The sequence below is a fragment of the Selaginella moellendorffii genome, unplaced genomic scaffold, assembly GCF_000143415.4.
Source record: "Selaginella moellendorffii unplaced genomic scaffold, v1.0 SELMOscaffold_3, whole genome shotgun sequence".
NCBI classification, from domain to species: domain Eukaryota; kingdom Viridiplantae; phylum Streptophyta; class Lycopodiopsida; order Selaginellales; family Selaginellaceae; genus Selaginella; species Selaginella moellendorffii.
Window position 1 is genome coordinate 4,063,453 of NW_003314264.1, and position 20,381 is coordinate 4,083,833.

The window sequence follows — 20,381 nt, forward strand, 5'->3', positions numbered from 1 at the left end:
AAGTGTGAATGGAGTTGCCCGAGGAACTGCCCGTGGTGGTGCACCGTTATCAAGGCTTGCGGCTTATAAAGTTTGCTGGGGTTTCATCTGTGACGAGGCTGATATTTTAGCTGGATTTGACACTGCAATACACGATGGAGTTGATATTATCTCAATCTCGGTTGGGAGAAGCCCGCATAGATATAGTACTGATGGATTAGCAATTGGAGCTTACCATGCCATGGAGAGAGGCATTGCCGTTGCAGCACCTGCTGGAAACTTCGATTTTTTTATCTATCAAATTGCAAATGGCGCACCTTGGCTCTTCACAGTTGCTGCAAGCACGATTGATCGAAAAATCACAGAGGTTAAGATCTTTCAGAATAAAAACGAGGACTTACTTTTTCTTTTTTTCTTTTCTGTTCTTTCCTGTTGTGCAGAGTACTCAGATCGACAATTATAAACCAGCTCCAGTTATGGCTCCATTCTCCTTGACTGGACCAAACAGCTTGGATGCAAGTATCATAAAGGTGAGCATTAGAAGCAAAGCATTGTTTCATGGATGACTTACACAGATGACTTACATGAGCGACTTTTGTAGCCCGATATCACTGCTCCTGGTGTTGATATTCTAGCAGCCTGGCCAACCAACATTCCAGTTCATGGCACCAATGCAACTTACGGTGAATACTCACTTCTCTCGGGGACATCAATGGCCACTCCACACGTCGGGGGAGCGTTAGCATTCCTCAAGTCGATCCATCCGACATGGAGCCCCGCAGCACTAAAATCTGCACTCATGACAACAGGTAAACTCATCAAACAATTGCGAAAGATGATCATCAACGATTCAATGCAGCAAGCACCCTGGATAACACAAACGCCACAATCACGAGAGGAAACGCCCCATCCAATCCATTCAGCTTTGGCTCTGGCATTATCCAGCCCGCAAAAGCAGTCGATCCAGGACTAATCTATGATATCCATCCAGAAGACTACATACAATATCTCTGGAGCATCAACTATACCTCCGTCGAGATCCAGCACATCACTGGCAGCCATTGCCCCAAACACTCCACGGATTTCAGCCTCAACTATCCCTCCATCGCGATCGACAAGCTTGCGCCGGGCGCCAGTCGCACAATCTCAAGGATCGTCACGAATGTAGGCACCGGAAGATCTTCCTACACTGTCGCAGTGGCGCCGCCGAGCGATGCCGCGCTTGCCATCGCCGTGAACCCTAAAACCCTAGATTTCTTCTTCACTGGCCAGAAGCTCTCTTACACAGTCACGCTATCTTTGAATAAGGAAGCGGCGGGAAAGAGCTGGATATTCTCTGCTTTGACTTGGACCGATGGCACCCATCAAGTACGAAGCCCCATTGCTGTGTTCTCTAGCTGACGATCAAAGTGAAAATAAAATTTTAGGTCTTGGAAGAGCGCTAGGTCATTATGGATCTTCACTCCTTGCAGCGTGATCGATTCTTCCGCGTGGATGAGCTACTGCTTTCCTGGATCGGCTAGAACTTTTGATCCATTGGATGAGCCACGGATCGGCTAAGAATTAGCGCTTAATCGATTCTCCGCGTGGATGAGCTTCTCCTCGGCTAGAAATCACAAATGTAAGTGTTCTTCTCTTTTAGAAGCTTGATTCCACTCTCTCTTTCCATGAAGTGTTTCTTGCGGGAGGTTCACATCCAAAGTTTTCCATCGCGGCCACGAAAACTATCACCGCCTCGTCCACAGCGGCACTGCTTGCTGCTCTAAAGGCTTGTAGCGGCCGAGCAACGAAAGAAGATGCCACAGAAGTGAATGGAAGGCTTGTCAAGGCCAAGTCTCTGCAAGAAGGTATGGAAATTCATTCTCAGGCTGGCTGCTTACGGGACGTGTTCGTGGCTAGCAGCTTGGTGGACATGTACGCGAAGTGTGGAAGCCTGGAAAAGGCTCGCAACGTTTTCGAGGCGATGCCTTGGCAGAATGTTGTGTCATGGAACGCGCTGATGCTCGGGTATGCTGAGAATGGGGAAGAGGAGGCATGTGTGAACTTACTTTCGTGTTTAGTGCCGAGGCTTCGATCACCGAGAACTTACGCGATTGCACTCAAGGCTTGCAACAAATTAGCAGCAAAGGAAGAAGGCCAGAGCTATGGTGAACAGGAGCTTGTCAAAATCAAGAGCCTGGAGACGGGTATGAGTTTGCATTGTCAGGCTGCTGGGAGTGGTTTTGACGCGGAAATTTTTGTTGCTGGCAGCTTGATTGATATGTATGCCAAGTGTGGGAGCTTGCGGGATGCTCGCAAAGTTTTTGATACGATTCCTTGCTACGACGTGGTGTGTTGGAACTCGCTCATGTCGGGCTACATTGAAAACGGTGAGGGAGGCACAGCTTTGGCATTGTTTGATTGTCTTGGCAGTTTAGCGGATAGTCTAAGCTATGTTGCTGCTTTCAGAGCTTGCGCTGGTCTGGCAGTGGAAGAAGAAGCTAAGAAAGGCAGTGTGAAGTGGGAATCGCTTCAAAGAGGTACCAACCTTCACCTTGAGTATACAAAACGACTTGGGAATAATGGTGATTGTAAGCTTCAGGTGGTCACCAGCATTATAGCTATGTACTCAAAGTGTGGATCCATGGTGGAGGCTCGTAGGGTATTTGATGGTCTCCAGCGAAACACTCACGATGCGGTTTCATGGACAGCGCTTATGTTTGGGTACGTCGAGAACAAGCAGGAACTCCAGGCTTTGGAACTTTTCGCAAGCATGGCCAAAGTTTGTCGACCAAACGCGCGGGCGTTTGTGGTTGCACTCAAGGCTTGCACTCGAGTAGCTGCGAACGAAGGTGGCAAGGTCGTTGCTGGGGACACGATTGTGAAGGTCAGAGCTTTGGAAAATGGGATGGAGATACACAGCAGAGCTGCAACCGATGGATTCGACAAGAACACCATTGTCTCCAACGCGGTGGTGGAAATGTACGCACAGTGTGGGAGCCTAGTCGATGCTCGGGCCGTCCTGGACAGGATGGTGGAACACGACGAGGCGTCCTGGAATGCCTTGCTTCTCGGCTACTCTCAAAGCGGCGAGCAGGAACTGGCTCTGGAGCTCTTTGAGCTGCTGAGCTCTTCGGGAAGAAGCGGCGGCCGTCCGGCTTACGCTGCTGCACTGAAGTGCTGCGCTGAACTGGCCGCTAAGGAAGATGGCAGGACGGTCGACGGGAAGCTCGTCAAGCTCGGCTCTCTGGAGAAAGTTATGAGGATCCACTCGCAGGCTGTGGAGATCGAGCTCGACTCGGACAGGTTTCTAGCCAGCGCGCTGGTTGATACGTATGCCAAGTGTGGGAGCGTGCTGGACGCTCGAAGAGTTTTCGACAGCATGGTGCTCGAGAGCCAGGACGACTTGGTTTTGTGGACTTCGATCATGCTGGCTCACGCCGACAACGGTGAAGGGAGAGTGACTTTGGAGCTCTTCTCGCGGATCAAAAGCCAGCCTTGGTGGTCGCCGCGGGATCCTCAGACAATGGTCGCGGCGCTCAAAGCTTCCGGGAGCAGTGAAGTGGCGTCGCTGGAGAGCGCTCGGCGGATCCATGCGGAAGCTTGCCGGCACGGCCTGATCGAGCGCGACGAAGCTCTGGCGAGCTGCCTGGTGGACGCGTATGGAAGGCTCGGAAGATCCGGCGACTCCCAGCAGGTATTCGACTCCATTCCCGTGAAAGGTCCACTGACTTGGACGGCGCTGGTGGCCGGTTACAGCCGCGTGGGAGATCCGGAGCTCGTCTTTCGCTGGTTTCGCAAGATGGTCGACGAGAAGATCATCCCGGACGCCATCGCTTGCGTGTGCGTGCTCGCGGCTTGCAGCCACGCCGGCCTCGTCGACAGGGGCCTGGAGTTTCTACGCGAGATGGAGGCGATGTTTGGGATCAAGCCCGACATCCGGCACTACTCGTGCGTGATCGACATGCTGGGGCGAGCAAACCGGCTGGAAGAAGCTCTGGCGATGGCGGAGACGATGCCGGTGGATCCAAATGCGGTGACTTGGACGACGCTGCTGGGCGCTTGCGCCAAGTGGAAGAACGCGACGCTGGGGAAGATCGCGTTTGAGAGATCCAGGCAAATGCATCCCTCAAACTTCCAGTTGATGGCAAACATCTACGCTTAGGAAACTCAAGAGCCCTAATTTTCTGACAATATAAAGGTTCTTGTTTAAATGATCCATAAAAGTGAATTTAGGGCAATAGGGCAGTTAGGGTTTATCGATTCTCTCCTTTTTACTATTTAACGCGAGGTATAACAGCGGAGGGTGTTTGTTCGAGCTTCTAGGCGCTGGGAATTCCATGGCAAGGTGAGTGCTTTGGAGCTTGCTAGATCGAGGGATGGGGCGGAGGAGCCAGAAGAGCGCCAATGCGAATCGAGAAGGGGGAGCTGCCGGGGAGGAGGAGGCGACCCACAAGCCCAGGAAATCGAAATCCGGGAGGACTGGGAGCAAGGGCGGAAGGCCGAGAACTAGGGATCAGGAGGAGCCGTGTAGCTCGTCGCGGGCGGAGGCGGAGAGGGAGGCGAGGCGGCGGAGGAAGAAAATGCGCGGCACGCCCATCGGCCATTGTGTGAGCAATGCCGACGCCACTGCCACCGCCAAGATCATGAAGCAAGTCAAGTACTACTTTAACTCTATGAAGTTGGAGCAAAGCTTCATCGATGCCTACGCCAACGATGGCTGGAAGGGACAGAGGTAAGAATAAAAAAGGCTAGAACTTTCTCCTTCTTTCCTTGCTTGCCTTCCTCTCTAGAACTCATGATTTTTTTATTTTTTTTTCTTGCAGCCGAGAGAAAGTTCGGCCCGAGAAGGAACTCGAGAGGGCTACCGCAAAGATACTCGGCTGGAAGCTCAAAATCCGGAAGGCCGTCCAGGAGCTCGATAAGATGTGCTTGGAAGGCTCGATTCTAGACTCGGCTTTTGACGCTGATGGACAACTTGACTACCAAGAGGTATGTATCACTTGTTCGTCCTAGTTTTAGATTCTCTTTTCCTCGGACTCTTGCAGATTTTCTGTGCCAAATGCCACTCTCACGAGGCGGAAGTGGACAATGACATTATTCTTTGCGATGGTTTTTGCAACCGAGGATTCCATCAAAAGTGCCTGAATCCACCACTAGCAACGGAGGACAGTTAAGTGTTTTCTCTTTTCTCGCAAGCGAACGCTCGTATTTAGACTCTGTGTGCAGTTCCTCCCGGTGACGAAGGCTGGATGTGCCCGATCTGCGATTGCAAGTCGGACTGCGCATCGTTTCTAAACGACCACTTAGGCACGGACTTCGATGTCGAGATGAGCTGGGAGGTGAAGTACTCCTTTCGTCTTTACTCGTTTCTCGCTAAGAGCTAGCCTTTCTTTGCCAGAAATTTTTCCCCGAGGCAGTTGAAGGTAGTAATACTATTGTAGCTGACGATGCGGTCCAGGATCTTCCATCCGAGGACTCTGACGACGATGACTATGATCCGGATAACAAAGATAAGGAACAGGAAAAGCTTGCCAACGGCAAGGGAGCTAAAGCCAACGAAGCTGGGGAAGAACAGGATCAAGCAGGAGACGATGACGACGAAAGCGACGATAGCGGTGGCGATGACTCCGGGGGTGGTGATGGCTCCGACTCCGACGATGGAACGACCGACTTATCCGGCGAGGAGCCTCTCTCGGCCGCCGAGGAGGACGAGGACGAGAAAGAGAAAGAGGGAGACGAGGAAGGCGGCGGCAGCAAGAAAGACTCGGACGAAGTGTCCGGCAAGAGGCGGCGGAGAGACGTAGATTACAGAAAGCTCCACGATGTGAGTACTTCTTCTCTCCAGAAATGAAAGCCTCGCACTGTTTCGTGTGAGTGCTTTAGACAGCACGAAGCTTTTCTCGGGGATTCATTCGGGTGTGGGCCTGTAGGAGATGTTTGGAGTGGAGTACGAATGGGCCGAGGCTTTCCAGAGCGAGGACGAGGACTACGGCCCTTTGAAGAGGCCCAGGAAGCAACGAAGTGAGAGAAAAACCGATAGAAACGAGCAAAACCAAGACCACGGCGAGAACCAGGATGGTTTCAGCGATAAGTCGAAGAGAATTCCTCCGGAAGCTGTACAGGTTTGTGCTTGTTATCTCCAAGCGCTTGGCTAGTTTTCGATCGAAACTTTCCAACTTTGCAGAGATTGAGAGTAGCTTTCGACCGGGACCAACTTCCCTCGCGGGATAGCAAGGAAGCGATCGCAAAAGAGCTGGGCCTCTCTTACAGGAAAGTAAGTTCGTGCTTGGATGTTCGTCGCTTCTTTGTTCTTGCTTAGCTCTTCTTCCACAGGTGGACGTGTGGTTTAAGAACGTAAGAACGCAAGCCTTGAAGAAGGCCAAGAGCGACGAGGCCGAGAACCAAACGCTGCTCACGCAAGTCGGCCAGGCAGAGCTCAAGCTCGAGGATTTAAAGAGAGCTATGGAGGCTGTGCGGCACTTGGAGGTGCTCAAGCTCTCGTCATACGCGCAGGGCTTCTACGAGAACTCGGTTGTGGACGTCAACCGTGGAAAGAGGCTCGTCTACATGCCAGTAGCCGAGGTTGTAGAACAAGGTGGCACCAATCCATTGTAAAATAGATAGAAACTTACATAGAGAACTCGCTAAGTTCTTTCACTTTCCTCGCTGGAAATCTACACGGCTCCTGCTGGATCCCCCCTCGTAGCTCTCTCGAGTCCCGGATCCACCGCTGGCTTTCATGGTTCCTCCTCCGCTACGATCACTCGGCTTCTTCCCGCGCTTCACTTCGCTGAGATACGAGTTGAGCCCGAATGGATCCTGGTCCTTCTCGTCCTTCTCAAACTCCACCGGCTTCTCCCTGGGAGCGCGCTGCTCGGTCGCCCCGGCGAATCCCTTGTCCGGCCGGAACCGGTCCGTCTTGAGCTTCTCCAAGTCTTCCTCGCCTCCATACATCTCCGAGTCGGCGTCCTTCTTGGGCCTGTGAAGACCACCGATGCTCGGGTGGCTCGTGAACAGCCCGGTTGTGTAGACGCTGTAAGTGTCGTCGGCCGCGAATCCAGAGTCCATGCCTTGCTCCTGGTTGAAGAGCCGCTGGTCGTAGAGAACCTGCTCGCCACCGCTCGACTTAACGTTGGCCATGCCGAGAGCAACCTTCTCGGTGATATCCCTGTCCCTGTCCCTGGTGAGCTTGCTCTTCTTCCCCCCAGCCGCATCCTTGGCCTCGAGCCGCCGCTCTCTCTCGCGCTCGCGCTTTCTGTCCATCCGGATCGCCTCCCTCTTCTGCCGCTCCGCTCTCTCCTCCCGGTCCTCCCGGTCCTCCTCTCGCTCTTCTCGCTCCTCTCGCTCCTCTCGCTCCTCCTCCACTGCTACTGCTCGGCCCCCGCCCCTGTCCGGCGCCACCACCCCTGCTCTCTCCATCCGCGACTTCTGCGCCAGGGCTCGCAGCTCCTGCTCCTTCTTCTCCTTCTCCTTGAGCGTGATCTCGCGCTGGATCTTGGACCGCATCGTGACCGCCTCGCGGGCCTTCTGCTCCGCGACGTAGAGCGCCTCAGACAGCTTCGCGAAGTTGTCGTTGATCTGGACCTCCTGGAGGCCGCGGCCATCGGCGGCCAGGCGCTTGTCGAGCGGGATGGTGTATCCTTTCGGGTTCTTCCAGTTGGAGATGCACGGCGGGATCTTCCAGTCCTGCTGGTCCTTCACCGTCACAGGCCGGGGTGGCGAGTGCATCACCGGCACCGGCGGCGACCCCGATGGCTTTGGAACTCTCTTGTGCTTGAATTTTGGCGGCTCGAGTGGATCCACGGGCATCTCCACCATCTTGATCGTCCTCTCCTTGGCTCCAGAGTTAAACGCGGACGAAAGCTGCGAGGGAGTGTACTTGATGTAAGACGGCCCGGAGCTCGCCGATGGAACGTTCTTGGGCTGTGCGGCCGCCAGCCTCTCGTGGACGATCTTCTCCAGCGCCATCTTCGTCCTCTCGGTTGTCTCCTTGATCTCATCCTCGCCCGGCTTGGCCGAGGGAACCTCGCTGGGGAGCTTGGGGACGAGATCCCTGTGCTGGGTGTAGACGATCTTGGAAGAATTCTCGCCCTGCTTCACCACCGCGTCATACCTCACGTTCCCCTGCGCGTCCACGGTGGTGGGCAGCACCGAATTGTTGTGCTTGTCGTGCTTCTTGCCCATCTCCAGCGGGAACTGGGCGAGATGGATCTCCGGGAAGGCGCCGCCATCGCCGAAATCCTCCACCCTCTTGGGCACGAAGCCAGAGCGCTTGCCATAGGGCGGCGGCTCCTTGTGCTTGCTCACTGCTTGCGGCCGGATTACCTCGAGGCGGCTCTGGTACCACGATTGGGAGGCGACGTCGTCCACGCGCTGCTGCTCCACGGCGCTCTTGGGAGGTGGAAGGCGGCTCAGCAGCGCCATAGCCTCGATCCTTAGAACCCTAAAATTCTATAACCCTAAGAAGTAATGGTCTCTTTAAATAGTCTCCAAAAAGCTTTGATTCCAAAAAATATTATTGGCATCGTTAGTCTCTACCATTGATTCTATTTCTTGGGCTTCAATGCGATGAGTGGATCTCCATAGCCAACCGGCACTATAGAAAAAAAAAAGGGATTTGTTTTTATCTCGAATCGAATCGAATAGAGCTCGATATTTACCTCCGTCTTCCCAAAGAACTTTGATCACATCTCCAGACGTTTCGCTCTGCAAAAGAAGTGCATAAACAAGGAAGCTCTCTAGCGGCCAAAATAAAAAAAGATTTTGCGAAGTTACCTCCACTGCTGTTTGAGTTCCAAATTGCTCCAAGTAACACACGACTTGGCCCTCCTTCACTGTCTGGCCCTGCAAAGATCAAGGCAAAGTTTTCCTCCTTTTTTCTTGTTATTCGATCGATCGGACTTACCTCTTGGCAAAGAGGTGCACCAAACTTTCCTTTCACTAAACGAGACCGTCGAAACAGACCAACCTGTGCGTTCTCAGTAAGAATCGATCGATCTAAGAAGGAGAAGATAGAAAGTAGTACCTTTGGAGCATTAACGAAGACCACTCCGGTCTCCGCGGCTGCCTTTTGGAGCTCGTCATAAGCAACAGCCTTGGACATCATCGGCGAGACTTTGGAAGTTTTCGCGGCCGGTTTTGATGGAGCCGCCGGCTTGCTAGAAACCGGTGCTGCCGCTGGTGCCGCCACTGGTGGAGCAGCGACTGACGCCGCCGGAGGAGGCTTTGGAGCAGGAACGCTTCTTCTCATGTGAAGGTTAAACGCGCCAACCTGAGAGAGACAAAGAACAAAAATTCCATTCATTGATCAAATGAAAGAAGAAAGCAAGAAAGCGTTACTACCTTGACATTAAGCTCCGCGATCTTCGTCTCATCGCAAACTTCTCTGAGGAGGGTGTGGATCTACGTGAAATCAAGAGGAAAAGATTTGTTTTCTTTCAAGATCTAGAGCCAGCAAGCTTACTTCCGCAGAGGTCGGGATCACCGGCTCCAGCTCCTCGATTTCTAGAAGAAAAAGGTCGGCAAAAAAGTAGAGGAAGAAAAAGAGAAAACAAGGAAAAAAGAGGAGGTCCAATTTTTTGTCTTGACTTACTCGTCGCGACACAAAAGACTCGCTGGCTCCTCCGTGCCCAGCATTGCCTCACGGAGACTCTAGAAACGCTGATAATGGCGCTGGATCCATACGAAACATGGCATGCGTCCAGTGACGAGCTCGCCGGCGAGAATTGAGCTTGCAACACTGCATTTGGGCGGACCAGAGGAGCAACATTAGAGATCGAGAGCAAGATCAGAGAAACTCACAGGACGACGCGGCCATTTCTAGCGTTCCCCGACGTTCCCGAGCAAGCACAACGATCTAGGGCTTTAAGGGCTTTAATAACCAGCGATCATTCCAATGCAGGGAACCGACGGCCCTGGACACGCCACGTGGCATTGTTCAAATTGATCATTAACTGTTTGATCTACTTGAGATGTTTAGCGTTAACTAATGAAAATGGGCATTTGGTCTAGTGGTATGATTCTCGCTTAGGGTGCGAGAGGTCCCGAGTTCAATTCTCGGAATGCCCCAAGATCATCCATTTTTAATTTTGACAAAACAAAGCAAGTTATTTCCAGTCCGCCACCTTTCTCTTCTCAAGCACATTGCAAATCTATCAAGCGCCACCAATTTTCTTGAGCGCCTCACAGACGTGCCGCATCTTTGGCCGCTGCTCCGACGCCAGCGCCACGCAGCTCAGCGCAATCCGCAAGAACTCGGACACGTCCCTCTGCTGTGGAGCAATGCCGTGCATGAGCGTCGGATCCAGCAGCTCAAACACCGGCCTCTTCCCCTCCCACATCTTGTGCGCCCATTCCACCAGCGGCATCGTCTCGCTCGCGGCGGTACCGGCGGTATTAGCCGCGGCGCCGCCGGCGGCAGCGGTGGTGGTGGGCGTCGCCGCCTTGGATCCCGTCGTGGGCGTCGGCGTCGGCGTCGATGGCGTCCTTGGAGTCGACGGAGTGGCCGCCGGCGTCGTGGGTGGCGTCGTGGGCGCGGTCGTGGGCGTTGTCGATGGCGGCGTCGTGGATCCATTCGAGCTTCCAACATTCGTGGAGGACGCCGCCACCATTTGCTGCTGGATCAAGTGCTGCTGGAATTGCAGCTGCCACTGCTGGAGCTCCTGCTGCTTGAGGTGCTGCGTCGCGCTCTTGCCGGTGATGAGCTCCAGCATCACCAGCCCAAACGAGTAGACGTCCCACTTTTGCGTCGGCTTGGAGCTCGAGAGCCGCGCCTCGGGTGGCCGGTAAGCCTCCGTCTCCAGGTGCCCGGCTCGAAACTCGCTGTAGTCCGCCTCCACGGACACGCCCGAGTTGAGACCCGTGCCGCCGGCGGCACCCAGAACTACCGCGGCGGTAGCCAGCGACGCCGACGTGTTTGCGTTGCGGCTGCCCGACCTCGAGTTCTCTGCGCTGCCCGAGATGGTGATGAGCCGGCTCAGCCCAAAGTCGGAGATGAAGGCGTCCATGTTGGAGCTCAGGAGGATGTTCTTGGGGCGGATGTCGCCGTGGATGTATTTCTTGGGCCCGCATTCGTGGATGTGAGCCAAGCCCTCGGAAACCCTCCTCGCGATTCTCACTCGCTCCGCCCACGTCAAGGATGTGAGCGAGTAGGGAGCAATCTGGCCTGAAAGAAATCATACCGCGCGGTATCAGAAGCCATCACAAGTAATGCCGCGGGGCAAGCTTTGATCCATAACTATACCGCGCGGCACCAACAGGCAAGAAGGGAGAGGAAGGATCTCTTACCGTGGAGCGCGGTGGCGAGGCTGCCATTGGGAATGTAGTCGTAGACGAGGAGCTTCTCATCGGGGCCGCTGTAGTAGGCTCTCAGCTTGACGATGCAAGGGTGACGGATGCGCCCAAGGATCTGGACCTCGGTGTCGAAGAGCTTCTGCTTGCGCGGTACGCCGCCCGCGCCGCCGCCGCTGTCCGCCGCCAGCCGGCGTACCGCCAGCGTCACGCCGCTCTCCAGGACAGCCTTGTAGACAATGCCGCCAGATCCGCCTTTGCTGATGACATAGGCCGAGGCGCGGAGAAGATCCTCGAGGTCGAAAGTAAGGCGATCGTTGCGATCGTTCTCGAACAGCACCAGCTCGCCCTCGGTGCCGGATTCATCCCCGAGCCAGTCGGATCCATCGCCGCAGCAGCAGCAGCAGATGCCCCAGAGGCAGCAGTGGTCCGGAGGCTCGCTGCTACCACTGGAATCGCCTCCAGGAGATCGAGCTCCATGATTCTTGTGCCGCAGCTTCAAGTAGCGGCAAATCCTGTTCCTCCGGAAGCAGTAGATGAAAACCAGACCCAGGAGAACGATCCCCACAGCATCGCCCACCACAATGGCAAGAATCTCCTTCACGCTCAGCCCTTGCCCCTTGCTCTTGGCCGCCCTGCTGTTCTTGGCGTTCGCTGCCGGCGGTACCGCACGGTGAGATGCCCGCGGCACCAGCGCGCCGCACGGACGACGCAGCGGTGCACCGCACAGACCGGCATTGCCGTTGAACGCCGCGGGCGGCACACCGTGGAGCTCACGCGGGATCGGACCGCTGAGATTGTTCCGCGAAAGATCCAGGCTGGCGGTACTTAGATTCTGGGGTATATGCCCCGAGAGGATATTCCCGGAGAGATTGAGATGCTCGAGCTCCTTCGTCCCGCCCAGGCCCCCAGGAATCGCGCCCTCGAGGAGATTGTTGCTGAGATCAATGTACTCCAGATTCACGAGTGCGGCGAGGTCGCGAGGGAGAGCCCCGGACAGGCGATTGTTGCCGAGGATCATCTTGTGGAGAGTCTGTATGCGCGTGATTTCTTGAGGGATCCCGCCCGAGAAGCTGTTGTTGCGGAGATTGATCCGCTGGAGCTGCGACAGCGCCTGGAGATCCCTGGAAATGGAACCGGAGAGAGATTTGTCCGGGAGATTGATACCCACGACCCGGTGCTCGTGCTCAATCGTGCTGCACAGGACCCCATTCCAGCGGCAGTGGAGGGCGTCGCTGGGATCCCATCCGCCCAGCGCGCCCAGTGGATCGCTGGAGATGGCAGCCTTGAATGCCAGGAGCGCATACCTGTCCGAGTTGAGGGCGCTAGTGGGCTGGAGTAGAACAGCGAGCAGAATCACCGCGACCCAGCATTCCATCCCCAAGTTAGCCGCCATAGCCAGGAAGAACACGAGCTTGCTGTCATTCTTCCGAGAACTCCGGAGGGCCCGAGGAAGAAGAACACATGGTAGAAGCAATGGATTTAAGAGGAAGACAAGCCAGGGATTGGATGAGGGATGTGTATATCCCTTGGAAGTCAAGCACCACTTTCCAGGATCGATCTAGAGGGAGCCCAGAGAACTTTTCTCACTTAAAAAACCAGGAAACTTGACTTGGAAGAAGGAAAAGAATGACGAATTTCTTGGAAGAACAACCAAAACAACCTTGGAAGACGAAGAAGAATCGATCTCGATGTCGCGCAATTGTTGTTGCTGTTCGTGTGTTGGTGGCAGCCTACCCCTGAATGCGACAATCTCTGGCACCCCCACGCAGCTTTTTGCAGTGACAGAGCACACACCCTGCTAAGTTAGATAGATCTCGCCCCTTTGCTTGGCAATTTAGGATGGATCGATCTATCTCTCGGTCGATCGATCGCGTCGCCCGCAAACCAACAGCAGCAGCAGCAGTAGTGAGCCCACTTGGATCTGGCAGGATCCCAATTGCCAGCTCAAAGCAATCCAAATTGTGATCGAGCAGCATAAAAACAAGAGTCCCCCCTGTCAAAATCGCGGAGTTTTCTTTTCGATGATCATGTGATCATACCAAATGCCGCTGGACGGCATTTGCCTAGTCGGGATTTTTTTATCATCTGTATGATTGACTGCCGGTTTTAGTTCTCCTCCCTGACGTCGATGCGCACCAGCAAGCATGTTGAGAACATTCTTGATTGATCAAATCATGGCTAAAAACTATTGCCAATTCAGGACTCCGGGGGATCTAGCTACCAACGATGTTCTTATTGTAAATTTTACCGTAGTGATCCAAAAGCTATCTATCCATCCTTCCTAGACCTGTATGGACGAAATATCACAAAACAAGGCCACAAGAACAAGACAAGGATTGCGCGCTTACATTGAAACCCTCCTCTCGCAGGCACCGGAGATGGACATCGATCCACTTGCCGCAAGCGTCCTCGCCGTGCTCGGCAATGCATTCGTCCCGCAATTTCTTGGTATCAGGGCAAGCGCAGCAAATCTTCTTCTTTGGAGCCGCCGCTCCAGCTCCGCCCGATCCGACTGCCGCCGCCGGAGCCGCTGCTCCAGCTGCTGGCTCCGCCACCGCTCCCGTCGCCGGCGATCGCTCAACTATCTCCTGCTTCATCTTGCCCTAATTTCCCAAGGGTATAACGTTGGTATATTCGTTGCCCTAAAACCCAAAAACCCTATCCCACGAGCCGGAGCATAAAATCGTGCCACCATTTCTTTAAGAAGGGCGAGGCGGGCTCTTTCTACTTGCCCGTCCCTGCCGAGGGTGAGGCGACAGGTTTATGACCGTATGGGATGACCTGTCGTGCTGACTTTTTTGTATGGACACATCGTATGTGGGAATCACAGCAGTCTTTTACTTGAAAGGCTGCTTCTCACTAATTTTTGGAGCCTCGTAATGGGGCACACAAAATCTCCACTACAAAACCCTAAAGTGCCACGTCACCTTTTTCCAAAATGCCACGCCGCCCTTTTGCTACTTCACTCGTTAATGTTGATGTTCCTCAGGAGCACGTATGGATCGGAGGTTCCCGGATCGAGTCTCTCGGCCGCCCGAGACGCCAGCGTGGCCTCGCTGTGGATCTGGCACGAGCCAACGATGGAGCGCCACGTGGCGGGATCGGGCGGGAAGGGCATCCCGTCCGCCAGCTCCTGGGCCTCGGCGAGCTTGCCCGCGCGGCCCAGGATGTCGACCATGCATACGTAGTGCTCCGGAATGGGGGTGATCCAATGGTCACGAATCATCGAGAAGAAGTAATCCCTGGCCATGTCTAGCAGACCCAAGTGGCTGCAAGCCGTGAGCGTTGCCACAAAAACCACATCGTTTGCTCCAATCCCAAAGCCTTGCATTTCGTGAAATAGTGAGATCGCCTCCGCGGCATGCCCTTCCAGAGCATACGCCCCAATCAATGTGTTCCAGGACACAAGGCCTGGCTCTGGCATCTTTTCAAAGATCCCCCTGGCATCAAAAAGATGCCCGTTCCTGGCATATGCCGCGAGAAGATTGTTCCATGCCCAAACATCGTGTCTGGGCATGGCATCGAACACAATCTTCGCCGTTTTGGTTTGGCCGACGTGTCCGTACGCTGCGGCCAGCGACGTCCACGCGGATATCCCCCGCCCGGTGAGAAGATTAAACATAATCTGGCTCTCCTCTACGTGACCAGCCCGGGCATATGCTTGGAACAATGCATTATACGGCACGAACTCAAAGTACGGCATTCGCTCCAGCAGAATCTTTGCCTCTGTGAGGCATCCGTGCAAGGAATATCCCACCACCATGGCGTTCCAAGACAGAAGCTCTCGCTTTGGGACCGAATCAAACAGGGACTTTGCGCGAGAGAAATCCCCTCGCACGGCATTTGCAGTGATTGTGGTGTTCCAAGTTACGACGTCCCGCTCGGGAATCTTCTCAAACACCTGTTGGGCGAGGGCCAAGTGCCCGGCCATTCCGTACGCCGTGAGAACACAGTTCCACGACACTAGCGTCCTCTCGGGCATCTCATCGAAGACCATCTTCGAGGCCGAGGCGTCCTCGTTGTGTGGAATCAAGGCATTCCAGGAGGCAACGTTCCACTGCGGCATTCGATCAAAGACCTCGCCACTCTCGCGGGCCTGCCCCTCCTGCGCGTACCCAGTCAGGAGCGCGTTCCAGGATCCCAGATTTCTTCCAGGGATCCGCGCGAAGAACTCTCTCGCTTCGCCCGGCAATCCACTCGCGGCAAACGTCCCGATGACGCTGTTCCATGTCACGAGATTGTGCGCGGGCATCCGCTGGAACATTGCCAGCGAGTCGTGGATTTGCCCAGCCTCGGCAATTGCTGCGACCATCGTCGTCCAGGACGCCACATCCTTGATCCTCATCGCGTGGAACGCAACCTCGGCGCCGCGGAGATCGCCCGCCGCGATGTGAGCATTGAGCATCGCATTGGAGGCAAACACATCCGGATCCTCCATCTCGTCGAAGATCTTCCTGGCACGACCGACATGCCCATGCCGGGAATACGCCGTGAGGATGGTGTTGATCGAGAACTCGTTCCGCTGCGGCATCCGGTCGAAGAGATCCGCCGCGCGATCCAGCCTCTCCCCGATCGCCAGCGCCCCCAGCATGATGTTCAATGAGAACTGGTTCCTGCCCTGGATTCCATCGAAGATTTCCTGCGCGGTCTCGAGGCTCCCGCACATCCCATACATGCGCACGAGGAGATTCGAGAGATAGACGCTGCGGCGGAGCTCCGGTGAGCGCCAGATCTGTGCGTGGAGAAGCCTGCCCTGGTGGAGATCCTGGGCGGAGGCGCAGTGCTGGAGGAGACGGCCCCATGAGCGAAGATTAGGGCACTCCAGTGTCAGCCCAGAAAGAGTACGGAACTGGCGGACATAGCTATTTGGCCATCGTGGCGGATAAATCCATCCGGTCGGGGACCCTAAAAAGCAGTGGCGGCCGCGCGAGAAAGATCTCGAGGTATGTCTTTCGATCCCACATTTTGGGTCTGCAAGACCAAATCTCGCCCGCATTCAGTCCAGATCTCGCGATTTTCTTTTTCTTTTTGCTCAATTTGTAGCTAGCATTTCATTAGCTCTGAGCTTCTCGCAAATGAGTTCTTCGCATTTCTCAACTAGTTTCTTTCAGTTCTTCGCCCTCTTTTCATCCGTTTTGATGTAGATTTCTAGATTCTCGGTTGTTCTTAGAAGACTTCTTCGTGACAGCTCTAGTCATATTCGTATCAGCTTCTTGTTCTAAAGATTTCGTCAAGTGTCCTTCGCCTGACTTCCTTCGTCCTTCGATTTCTTCCAGAGACGAGCTTGTTTGATGGCAACCAGCGCGCAGCTTCCAGCGGAGGAACACATGACCCGCGAGGACCACCGCTGCTCCCCGCCGCGAGCCGCGAACCACGCGCACCTCAAGAACCTCAAGAAGGGGGTGGAGCGCAAGGACCGCCACCCTTCCACCGGGATCAATCCCTCGCCTAAGAAATCTGGCCGCGGGGGGCGATTCACCTGGGAGGGCTCCTCCCACGCCGACGACTACGCCGCCAGTTACGATCTCAACAACGCGCTGGACAAGAACGATCCAAACTACGTCGACGAGGAGGAGGAAGAAATCCATGCCGCGGCCGAGATCGAGGGGAAAAAGGAGTGTGCAGACGCTCCTCCCAAAGCTGCTCCAGATGCTACCACTGCCACTGTTGCTGCCACAGCTTGACGATCAAGATCAAGTCAATAACTAGCAGCAAGGCTCGGACAAATCTTGTAAATAGAAACCGGGATCAAAGCATTCTCGAACTAAAGGGTTTGATGCTTCTTGGTTGTAAGATTGTAACAAGTCTGTAGAGTTTAAGATCTCTGGGCTTGCGGTGTGCAATTGCCACTGATCAGGTGGCCATGGCCAACAGCCCCGAGACAAATGCGATAGTTAGCGTTTAGGGGTTAAACTCGGTGATGATCCAGCTGAAGCATACACGTAGAGAAAAGAAGAGATAAAAGAGAAAACTAACAAGATCATGGCACTTCATAGATATGGCTCTGGATTTAACAACATGACAGACGTGACAGCAATCGACTTAAAGTCTTAAATCCTCAGGCTGGATTATAGTCTTGCTAGAGAGGTGGACCTTTGGCCAGAGTTACCGAGTTGCTTCAGGTAAGGTTTTTTCTTGTCTAAACGTTCTTGAATCAAAATTAATGCAACAGGGAAGTGATGAAAGAGTACCACGACCAGGTTTCAGCCTTTGGACACTGCTTGCTAGATAATGTTTCCAAGAGCCTTGGCTTGGAGAATAAGTTAATGGGTGCGAAGATCATATAAACTACTATCTTCCATACCACACAGCAGAGCTCGTTAATTAGAGGTAAATTTCCTTTTTTCTCAATACCATTGCCAAAGATCTAAGTTTCCAGATAATGACGAATGCAAAATACAAGAGCGCCGAGCACCGAGTTCGAGCACACTTTGATAAGTCGCGATTGTCCGTGGTTGCGTTTTTTGGGCCTGGAATGGACACAGTGGTCGGCCCCCTGCCAGAGATGGTAACCGAAGAAAATCCTCCTCTATACAGAGAATGCGTCACCAGGGACTATATCACCCAGTTCTATTCCAAGCCGCTCGATGGCAAGAGGTGCTTGGACTATGTTAAAGTAGATCATGGCGCTGAAGTTTGAGAAGAACAATGCATGAACATATAATAATTTGTCTTCTCTGAAGTTGGAGTTTGTGTAAGAAAACTAAAGACCTTGCTCTACATGCATATAATAATACATGGTTTTGGGGTTTTTTAGCGCCCATGTAAAGGCACATGACCTCTTGGATGAAACAAGAGGGATCATCTCTAATAATCTACCTCCTACACTACCTCTTTACCCACCTCTTACATATTGTTCTAAAACATTTGGTGGTGAATTGCTATGTGAACGATGCCATATTTTGCGATGTACAGGTTTAAAAGTGGAAGTGTGCTTCAATCGTGCTTTTCTGGTGAAACTTTTCTCCATAAAAGCCACCCCAGCTCTCGCGAAGTTCCCGGCGGCGGCACTCCTTTCGAAGAAGTAAACAATGCGAAGTCCATCTTATGTATGTAAGTCAGGATGGCCGAGCTGGTCTAAGGCGCTAGTTTCAGGTACTAGTCCGCAAGGGCATGGGTTCGAATCCCATTCCTGACAGTATACATTTTACAAGCTCAAACTAGCCTCTGGAACTTAGGCTTGAACTTGAACCTAGATTCCGCCAAAAAACTTCGGTTTAAGAATAATCATTGTTGATAATTCATGGAGAAGTCTTGAGCTTCCATGCACCCTCGTCTTTGGCGAGAATCAACGAGTTCCACGAAAATGCTCTCTTCTGTTTATTTATTTATTGTGACGCCACTTTCGCGACTCCCTCTTAAACACATCCTCAATTTTTTTCACTACGGTATGGGAGAAGAGAATCATCTCCAAGATCTTAAAGAAGGATGTGCAAGATAGATTTCAAGAAAGAACTTGCGAATCTTGATGAGTCTCAAGTTCCTATAGTTGATTTCTCTTATATAGAAGATGCTATAGCTTCAGCTTGCCAGGATTCAGGAATGGGGATTTTTCCAGGTGGGGAAATGGTTATTCGTTTTATCTCTTCGTGCTCAGGCAATAAATCACGGGGTTCCAATTGCTAGTATGCAAAATGTCCTCGATTTAGCCAAAGAGATTTTCAATCAGACATCAGAGGAGTACAATTTCCTGGGGGATAAACTCAGTGATAATGATCCATCTAAAGCATACAGGTAGAGAAAAGAAAAGATAAAAGATAAAACTAACAAGATCATGGCTTTGCAATAGATATGGACAGCAGGAGAGACATGAAAGCAATCGACTTAAAGTATTACCTCATGCTGGACTATGGTCTTGCTCGAGAGGTGGACCTTTGGCCAGAGTCACGGAGGTAAAGTTTTTTCTGGACTAAACGTTCTTGAAGGGAAGTGATGAAAGAGTACCACGACCAGGTTTCAGCCTTTGGACACTGCTTGCTTGATATTATCTCCAAAGGCCTTGGCTTGGAGAATATTTACGATTTTACCAAGTTAATGGGCGAGAAGTTAATTCATGTGCGTCATGAATTACTGCCTTCCATACCACAAACCCGAGCTCGTCAAGGGCACCTCGGCCCGTGCCATGAGCATCCTCCTCCAAGACGACGGGGGGATTGGAAGTTTGCAAAGATGGTCGCTGGTTTGCGGTAAAGCCAGTGAAAGACGCCTTTGTTGTCAACATTGCTGATCAATTACAGGTAGGTTTCGTTCTTTTTCTCCCAATAACATTGCTAAGCGAATGCAAAGTATAAGAGCGCCGAGCACCGAGTCCGAGCACACCCAGAGAAGTCGCGACTCGTGGTGGTTTTCTTTAGTGGTTGGTCCCCTGCCCGAGATGGTAAGCGAGGAAAATCCTCCTCTCTACAGGGAATGCATCACCAAAGACTATTTGACCTAGCTCTATGCAAAACTAAAGCGAACATATAACAATTTGTCTTCAAAGAAGTTGGAAGTTTGTGTAGGAAGACTGTTTGCACGGCATTGTTATAAACAGGAAGAAATATTCTCTCATGTGATCTCCAAACTTTCCTTTAGAAGAACTAACATATGTGAGATCGATATTTATCATGACGAGAGAAATTTCTTGTGTCAATAAATCCATAAATCTTTGGGCTTTAAGACAGTCCATTTCCTCTTGTGAAATATCTGCTAACTCGTGGCAAAAGAGTTTGTAGAGCAGCTCTTCCCCTTGGTATTTGTGTGATTTCACTATGAGACATCATTCCTTTCGTGTATAACTGATCACCAGCAACCAGACTCATGTCGATAAAGGTCTAATTAAAGAAAATATGTGCTTGGAATATACTAAGGGCCCACTTGTTTCCTTTTTGAAATATCCGCCATTTAGGTTTAAAAAAATCTAAACGTCCTTTTCTCTGAAAGTCTTGTTTTCTGTATGAACTTTTTTCTTAATAAATTCTATTAATTTTTTTAATTAAAGATATGCATATAAATTTTAAACACCAAAGAAATTGCGGGCTGCCAAAACAGCGCTTAACACCTTTGCAAGGGCCATGATTTGCCACTGATCAGGTGATCCCAGCCTAGTTAGCCTAACCGCACTACCAATCTAACCTAACCGGAGTTAG

At 52.6% G+C, this 20,381-nt stretch overlaps 9 protein-coding genes and 2 non-coding genes across 13 annotated transcripts; 6 read left to right on the top strand and 5 right to left on the bottom strand.

Annotated features, from left to right (window-relative positions):
* Window positions 1–1,394: 1,394 nt before the first annotated feature.
* LOC112343881 (putative pentatricopeptide repeat-containing protein At5g09950) lies at window positions 1,395–4,172 on the top strand. Of its 3 annotated transcripts, none has more exons than XM_024667974.1 (7): window positions 1,395–1,600; window positions 1,653–1,826; window positions 1,882–1,986; window positions 2,040–2,165; window positions 2,230–2,348; window positions 2,428–3,655; window positions 3,718–4,172. In XM_024667974.1, exons 6-7 carry the CDS (start codon window positions 2,582–2,584, stop codon window positions 4,063–4,065), a joined length of 1,422 nt encoding a protein of 473 aa, XP_024523742.1. In that variant the 5' UTR covers window positions 1,395–1,600; window positions 1,653–1,826; window positions 1,882–1,986; window positions 2,040–2,165; window positions 2,230–2,348; window positions 2,428–2,581; the 3' UTR covers window positions 4,066–4,172. The 3 variants fall into 3 exon arrangements, with proteins under 3 accessions (XP_024523742.1, XP_024523735.1, XP_024523730.1); XM_024667967.1 differs by having other exon boundaries at window positions 2,428–2,498; window positions 2,561–4,172; XM_024667962.1 differs by having other exon boundaries at window positions 1,882–2,165; window positions 2,428–4,172.
* Window positions 4,173–4,226: 54 nt separating this feature from the next.
* LOC9643693 (homeobox protein HAT3.1) lies at window positions 4,227–6,618 on the top strand. The gene is made up of 8 exons (XM_002963437.2): window positions 4,227–4,693; window positions 4,785–4,950; window positions 5,007–5,130; window positions 5,188–5,300; window positions 5,360–5,785; window positions 5,892–6,083; window positions 6,146–6,235; window positions 6,295–6,618. The coding sequence occupies exons 1-8, from the start codon at window positions 4,338–4,340 to the stop codon at window positions 6,574–6,576; spliced, it is 1,749 nt and encodes a 582-aa protein (XP_002963483.1). The 5' UTR covers window positions 4,227–4,337; the 3' UTR covers window positions 6,577–6,618.
* On the bottom strand, window positions 6,548–8,393 carry LOC9643694 (SNW/SKI-interacting protein A). Its single transcript, XM_002963842.2, has one exon. It carries the CDS (start codon window positions 8,383–8,385, stop codon window positions 6,616–6,618), a length of 1,770 nt encoding a protein of 589 aa, XP_002963888.1. The 5' UTR covers window positions 8,386–8,393; the 3' UTR covers window positions 6,548–6,615.
* A 43-nt stretch (window positions 8,394–8,436) lies between these two features.
* On the bottom strand, window positions 8,437–9,817 carry LOC9655479 (biotin carboxyl carrier protein of acetyl-CoA carboxylase). Its single transcript, XM_002963843.2, has 9 exons — window positions 9,763–9,817; window positions 9,554–9,700; window positions 9,425–9,465; window positions 9,304–9,363; window positions 8,987–9,232; window positions 8,867–8,929; window positions 8,737–8,805; window positions 8,622–8,667; window positions 8,437–8,557 (listed from the first exon to the last, which is right to left on the bottom strand). The coding sequence occupies exons 1-9, from the start codon at window positions 9,776–9,778 to the stop codon at window positions 8,508–8,510; spliced, it is 738 nt and encodes a 245-aa protein (XP_002963889.1). The 5' UTR covers window positions 9,779–9,817; the 3' UTR covers window positions 8,437–8,507.
* Window positions 9,818–9,957: 140 nt separating this feature from the next.
* On the top strand, window positions 9,958–10,029 carry TRNAP-AGG. The gene has a single exon. It is a non-coding gene; the product is annotated as a tRNA-Pro (tRNA).
* On the bottom strand, window positions 9,978–13,308 carry LOC9655480 (receptor protein kinase-like protein ZAR1). Its single transcript, XM_024668236.1, has 2 exons — window positions 11,248–13,308; window positions 9,978–11,125 (listed from the first exon to the last, which is right to left on the bottom strand). The coding sequence occupies exons 1-2, from the start codon at window positions 12,644–12,646 to the stop codon at window positions 10,116–10,118; spliced, it is 2,409 nt and encodes an 802-aa protein (XP_024524004.1). The 5' UTR covers window positions 12,647–13,308; the 3' UTR covers window positions 9,978–10,115.
* Window positions 13,309–13,465: 157 nt separating this feature from the next.
* Window positions 13,466–13,894, bottom strand: LOC9655481 (cytochrome c oxidase copper chaperone 2). Its single transcript, XM_002963845.2, has 2 exons — window positions 13,602–13,894; window positions 13,466–13,540 (listed from the first exon to the last, which is right to left on the bottom strand). The coding sequence occupies exons 1-2, from the start codon at window positions 13,848–13,850 to the stop codon at window positions 13,535–13,537; spliced, it is 255 nt and encodes an 84-aa protein (XP_002963891.2). The 5' UTR covers window positions 13,851–13,894; the 3' UTR covers window positions 13,466–13,534.
* Window positions 13,895–14,215: 321 nt separating this feature from the next.
* On the bottom strand, window positions 14,216–16,249 carry LOC9655482 (pentatricopeptide repeat-containing protein At4g02750). The gene has a single exon (XM_024668537.1). It carries the CDS (start codon window positions 16,247–16,249, stop codon window positions 14,216–14,218), a length of 2,034 nt encoding a protein of 677 aa, XP_024524305.1.
* On the top strand, window positions 16,148–17,076 carry LOC9655483. Its single transcript, XM_002963438.2, has 2 exons — window positions 16,148–16,196; window positions 16,530–17,076. The coding sequence occupies exon 2, from the start codon at window positions 16,545–16,547 to the stop codon at window positions 16,935–16,937; it is 393 nt and encodes a 130-aa protein (XP_002963484.1). The 5' UTR covers window positions 16,148–16,196; window positions 16,530–16,544; the 3' UTR covers window positions 16,938–17,076.
* Window positions 17,077–17,635: 559 nt separating this feature from the next.
* Window positions 17,636–19,443, top strand: LOC9643695. Its single transcript, XM_002963439.2, has 4 exons — window positions 17,636–17,850; window positions 18,169–18,277; window positions 18,851–18,987; window positions 19,179–19,443. The coding sequence occupies exons 1-4, from the start codon at window positions 17,636–17,638 to the stop codon at window positions 19,441–19,443; spliced, it is 726 nt and encodes a 241-aa protein (XP_002963485.2).
* On the top strand, window positions 18,311–18,391 carry TRNAL-CAG. The gene has a single exon. It is a non-coding gene; the product is annotated as a tRNA-Leu (tRNA).
* Window positions 19,444–20,381: the final 938 nt, after the last annotated feature.

Bases quoted from the DNA above. Each gene is read 5' to 3' on its own strand.
- LOC9643693 (XM_002963437.2), top strand. From the start codon at position 4,338: ATGGGGCGGAGGAGCCAGAAGAGCGCCAATGCGAATCGAGAAGGGGGA. The intron at 5,131-5,187 runs GTTAAGTGTTTT...CTCTGTGTGCAG, and splicing joins ACCACTAGCAACGGAGGACA to TTCCTCCCGGTGACGAAGGC. The intron at 6,084-6,145 runs GTTTGTGCTTGT...CCAACTTTGCAG, and splicing joins TTCCTCCGGAAGCTGTACAG to AGATTGAGAGTAGCTTTCGA.
- LOC9643694 (XM_002963842.2), bottom strand. From the start codon at position 8,385: ATGGCGCTGCTGAGCCGCCTTCCACCTCCCAAGAGCGCCGTGGAGCAG.
- LOC9655479 (XM_002963843.2), bottom strand. The intron at 9,233-9,303 runs GTAGTAACGCTT...TGTCTCTCTCAG, and splicing joins TCGCGGAGCTTAATGTCAAG to GTTGGCGCGTTTAACCTTCA. The intron at 8,668-8,736 runs GTAACTTCGCAA...CTTCTTTTGCAG, and splicing joins GAACTCAAACAGCAGTGGAG to AGCGAAACGTCTGGAGATGT.
- LOC9655480 (XM_024668236.1), bottom strand. From the start codon at position 12,646: ATGGCGGCTAACTTGGGGATGGAATGCTGGGTCGCGGTGATTCTGCTC. The intron at 11,126-11,247 runs GTAAGAGATCCT...GATTTCTTTCAG, and splicing joins CCTCGCCACCGCGCTCCACG to GCCAGATTGCTCCCTACTCG.
- LOC9655482 (XM_024668537.1), bottom strand. From the start codon at position 16,249: ATGCGGGCGAGATTTGGTCTTGCAGACCCAAAATGTGGGATCGAAAGA.
- LOC9643695 (XM_002963439.2), top strand. From the start codon at position 17,636: ATGACGAATGCAAAATACAAGAGCGCCGAGCACCGAGTTCGAGCACAC. The intron at 17,851-18,168 runs GTGCTTGGACTA...TGCGATGTACAG, and splicing joins AAGCCGCTCGATGGCAAGAG to GTTTAAAAGTGGAAGTGTGC. The intron at 18,988-19,178 runs GTAGAGAAAAGA...ACGTTCTTGAAG, and splicing joins GATCCATCTAAAGCATACAG to GGAAGTGATGAAAGAGTACC.
- LOC112343881 (XM_024667962.1), top strand. From the start codon at position 2,582: ATGTACTCAAAGTGTGGATCCATGGTGGAGGCTCGTAGGGTATTTGAT.
- LOC9655481 (XM_002963845.2), bottom strand. From the start codon at position 13,850: ATGAAGCAGGAGATAGTTGAGCGATCGCCGGCGACGGGAGCGGTGGCG.
- LOC9655483 (XM_002963438.2), top strand. From the start codon at position 16,545: ATGGCAACCAGCGCGCAGCTTCCAGCGGAGGAACACATGACCCGCGAG.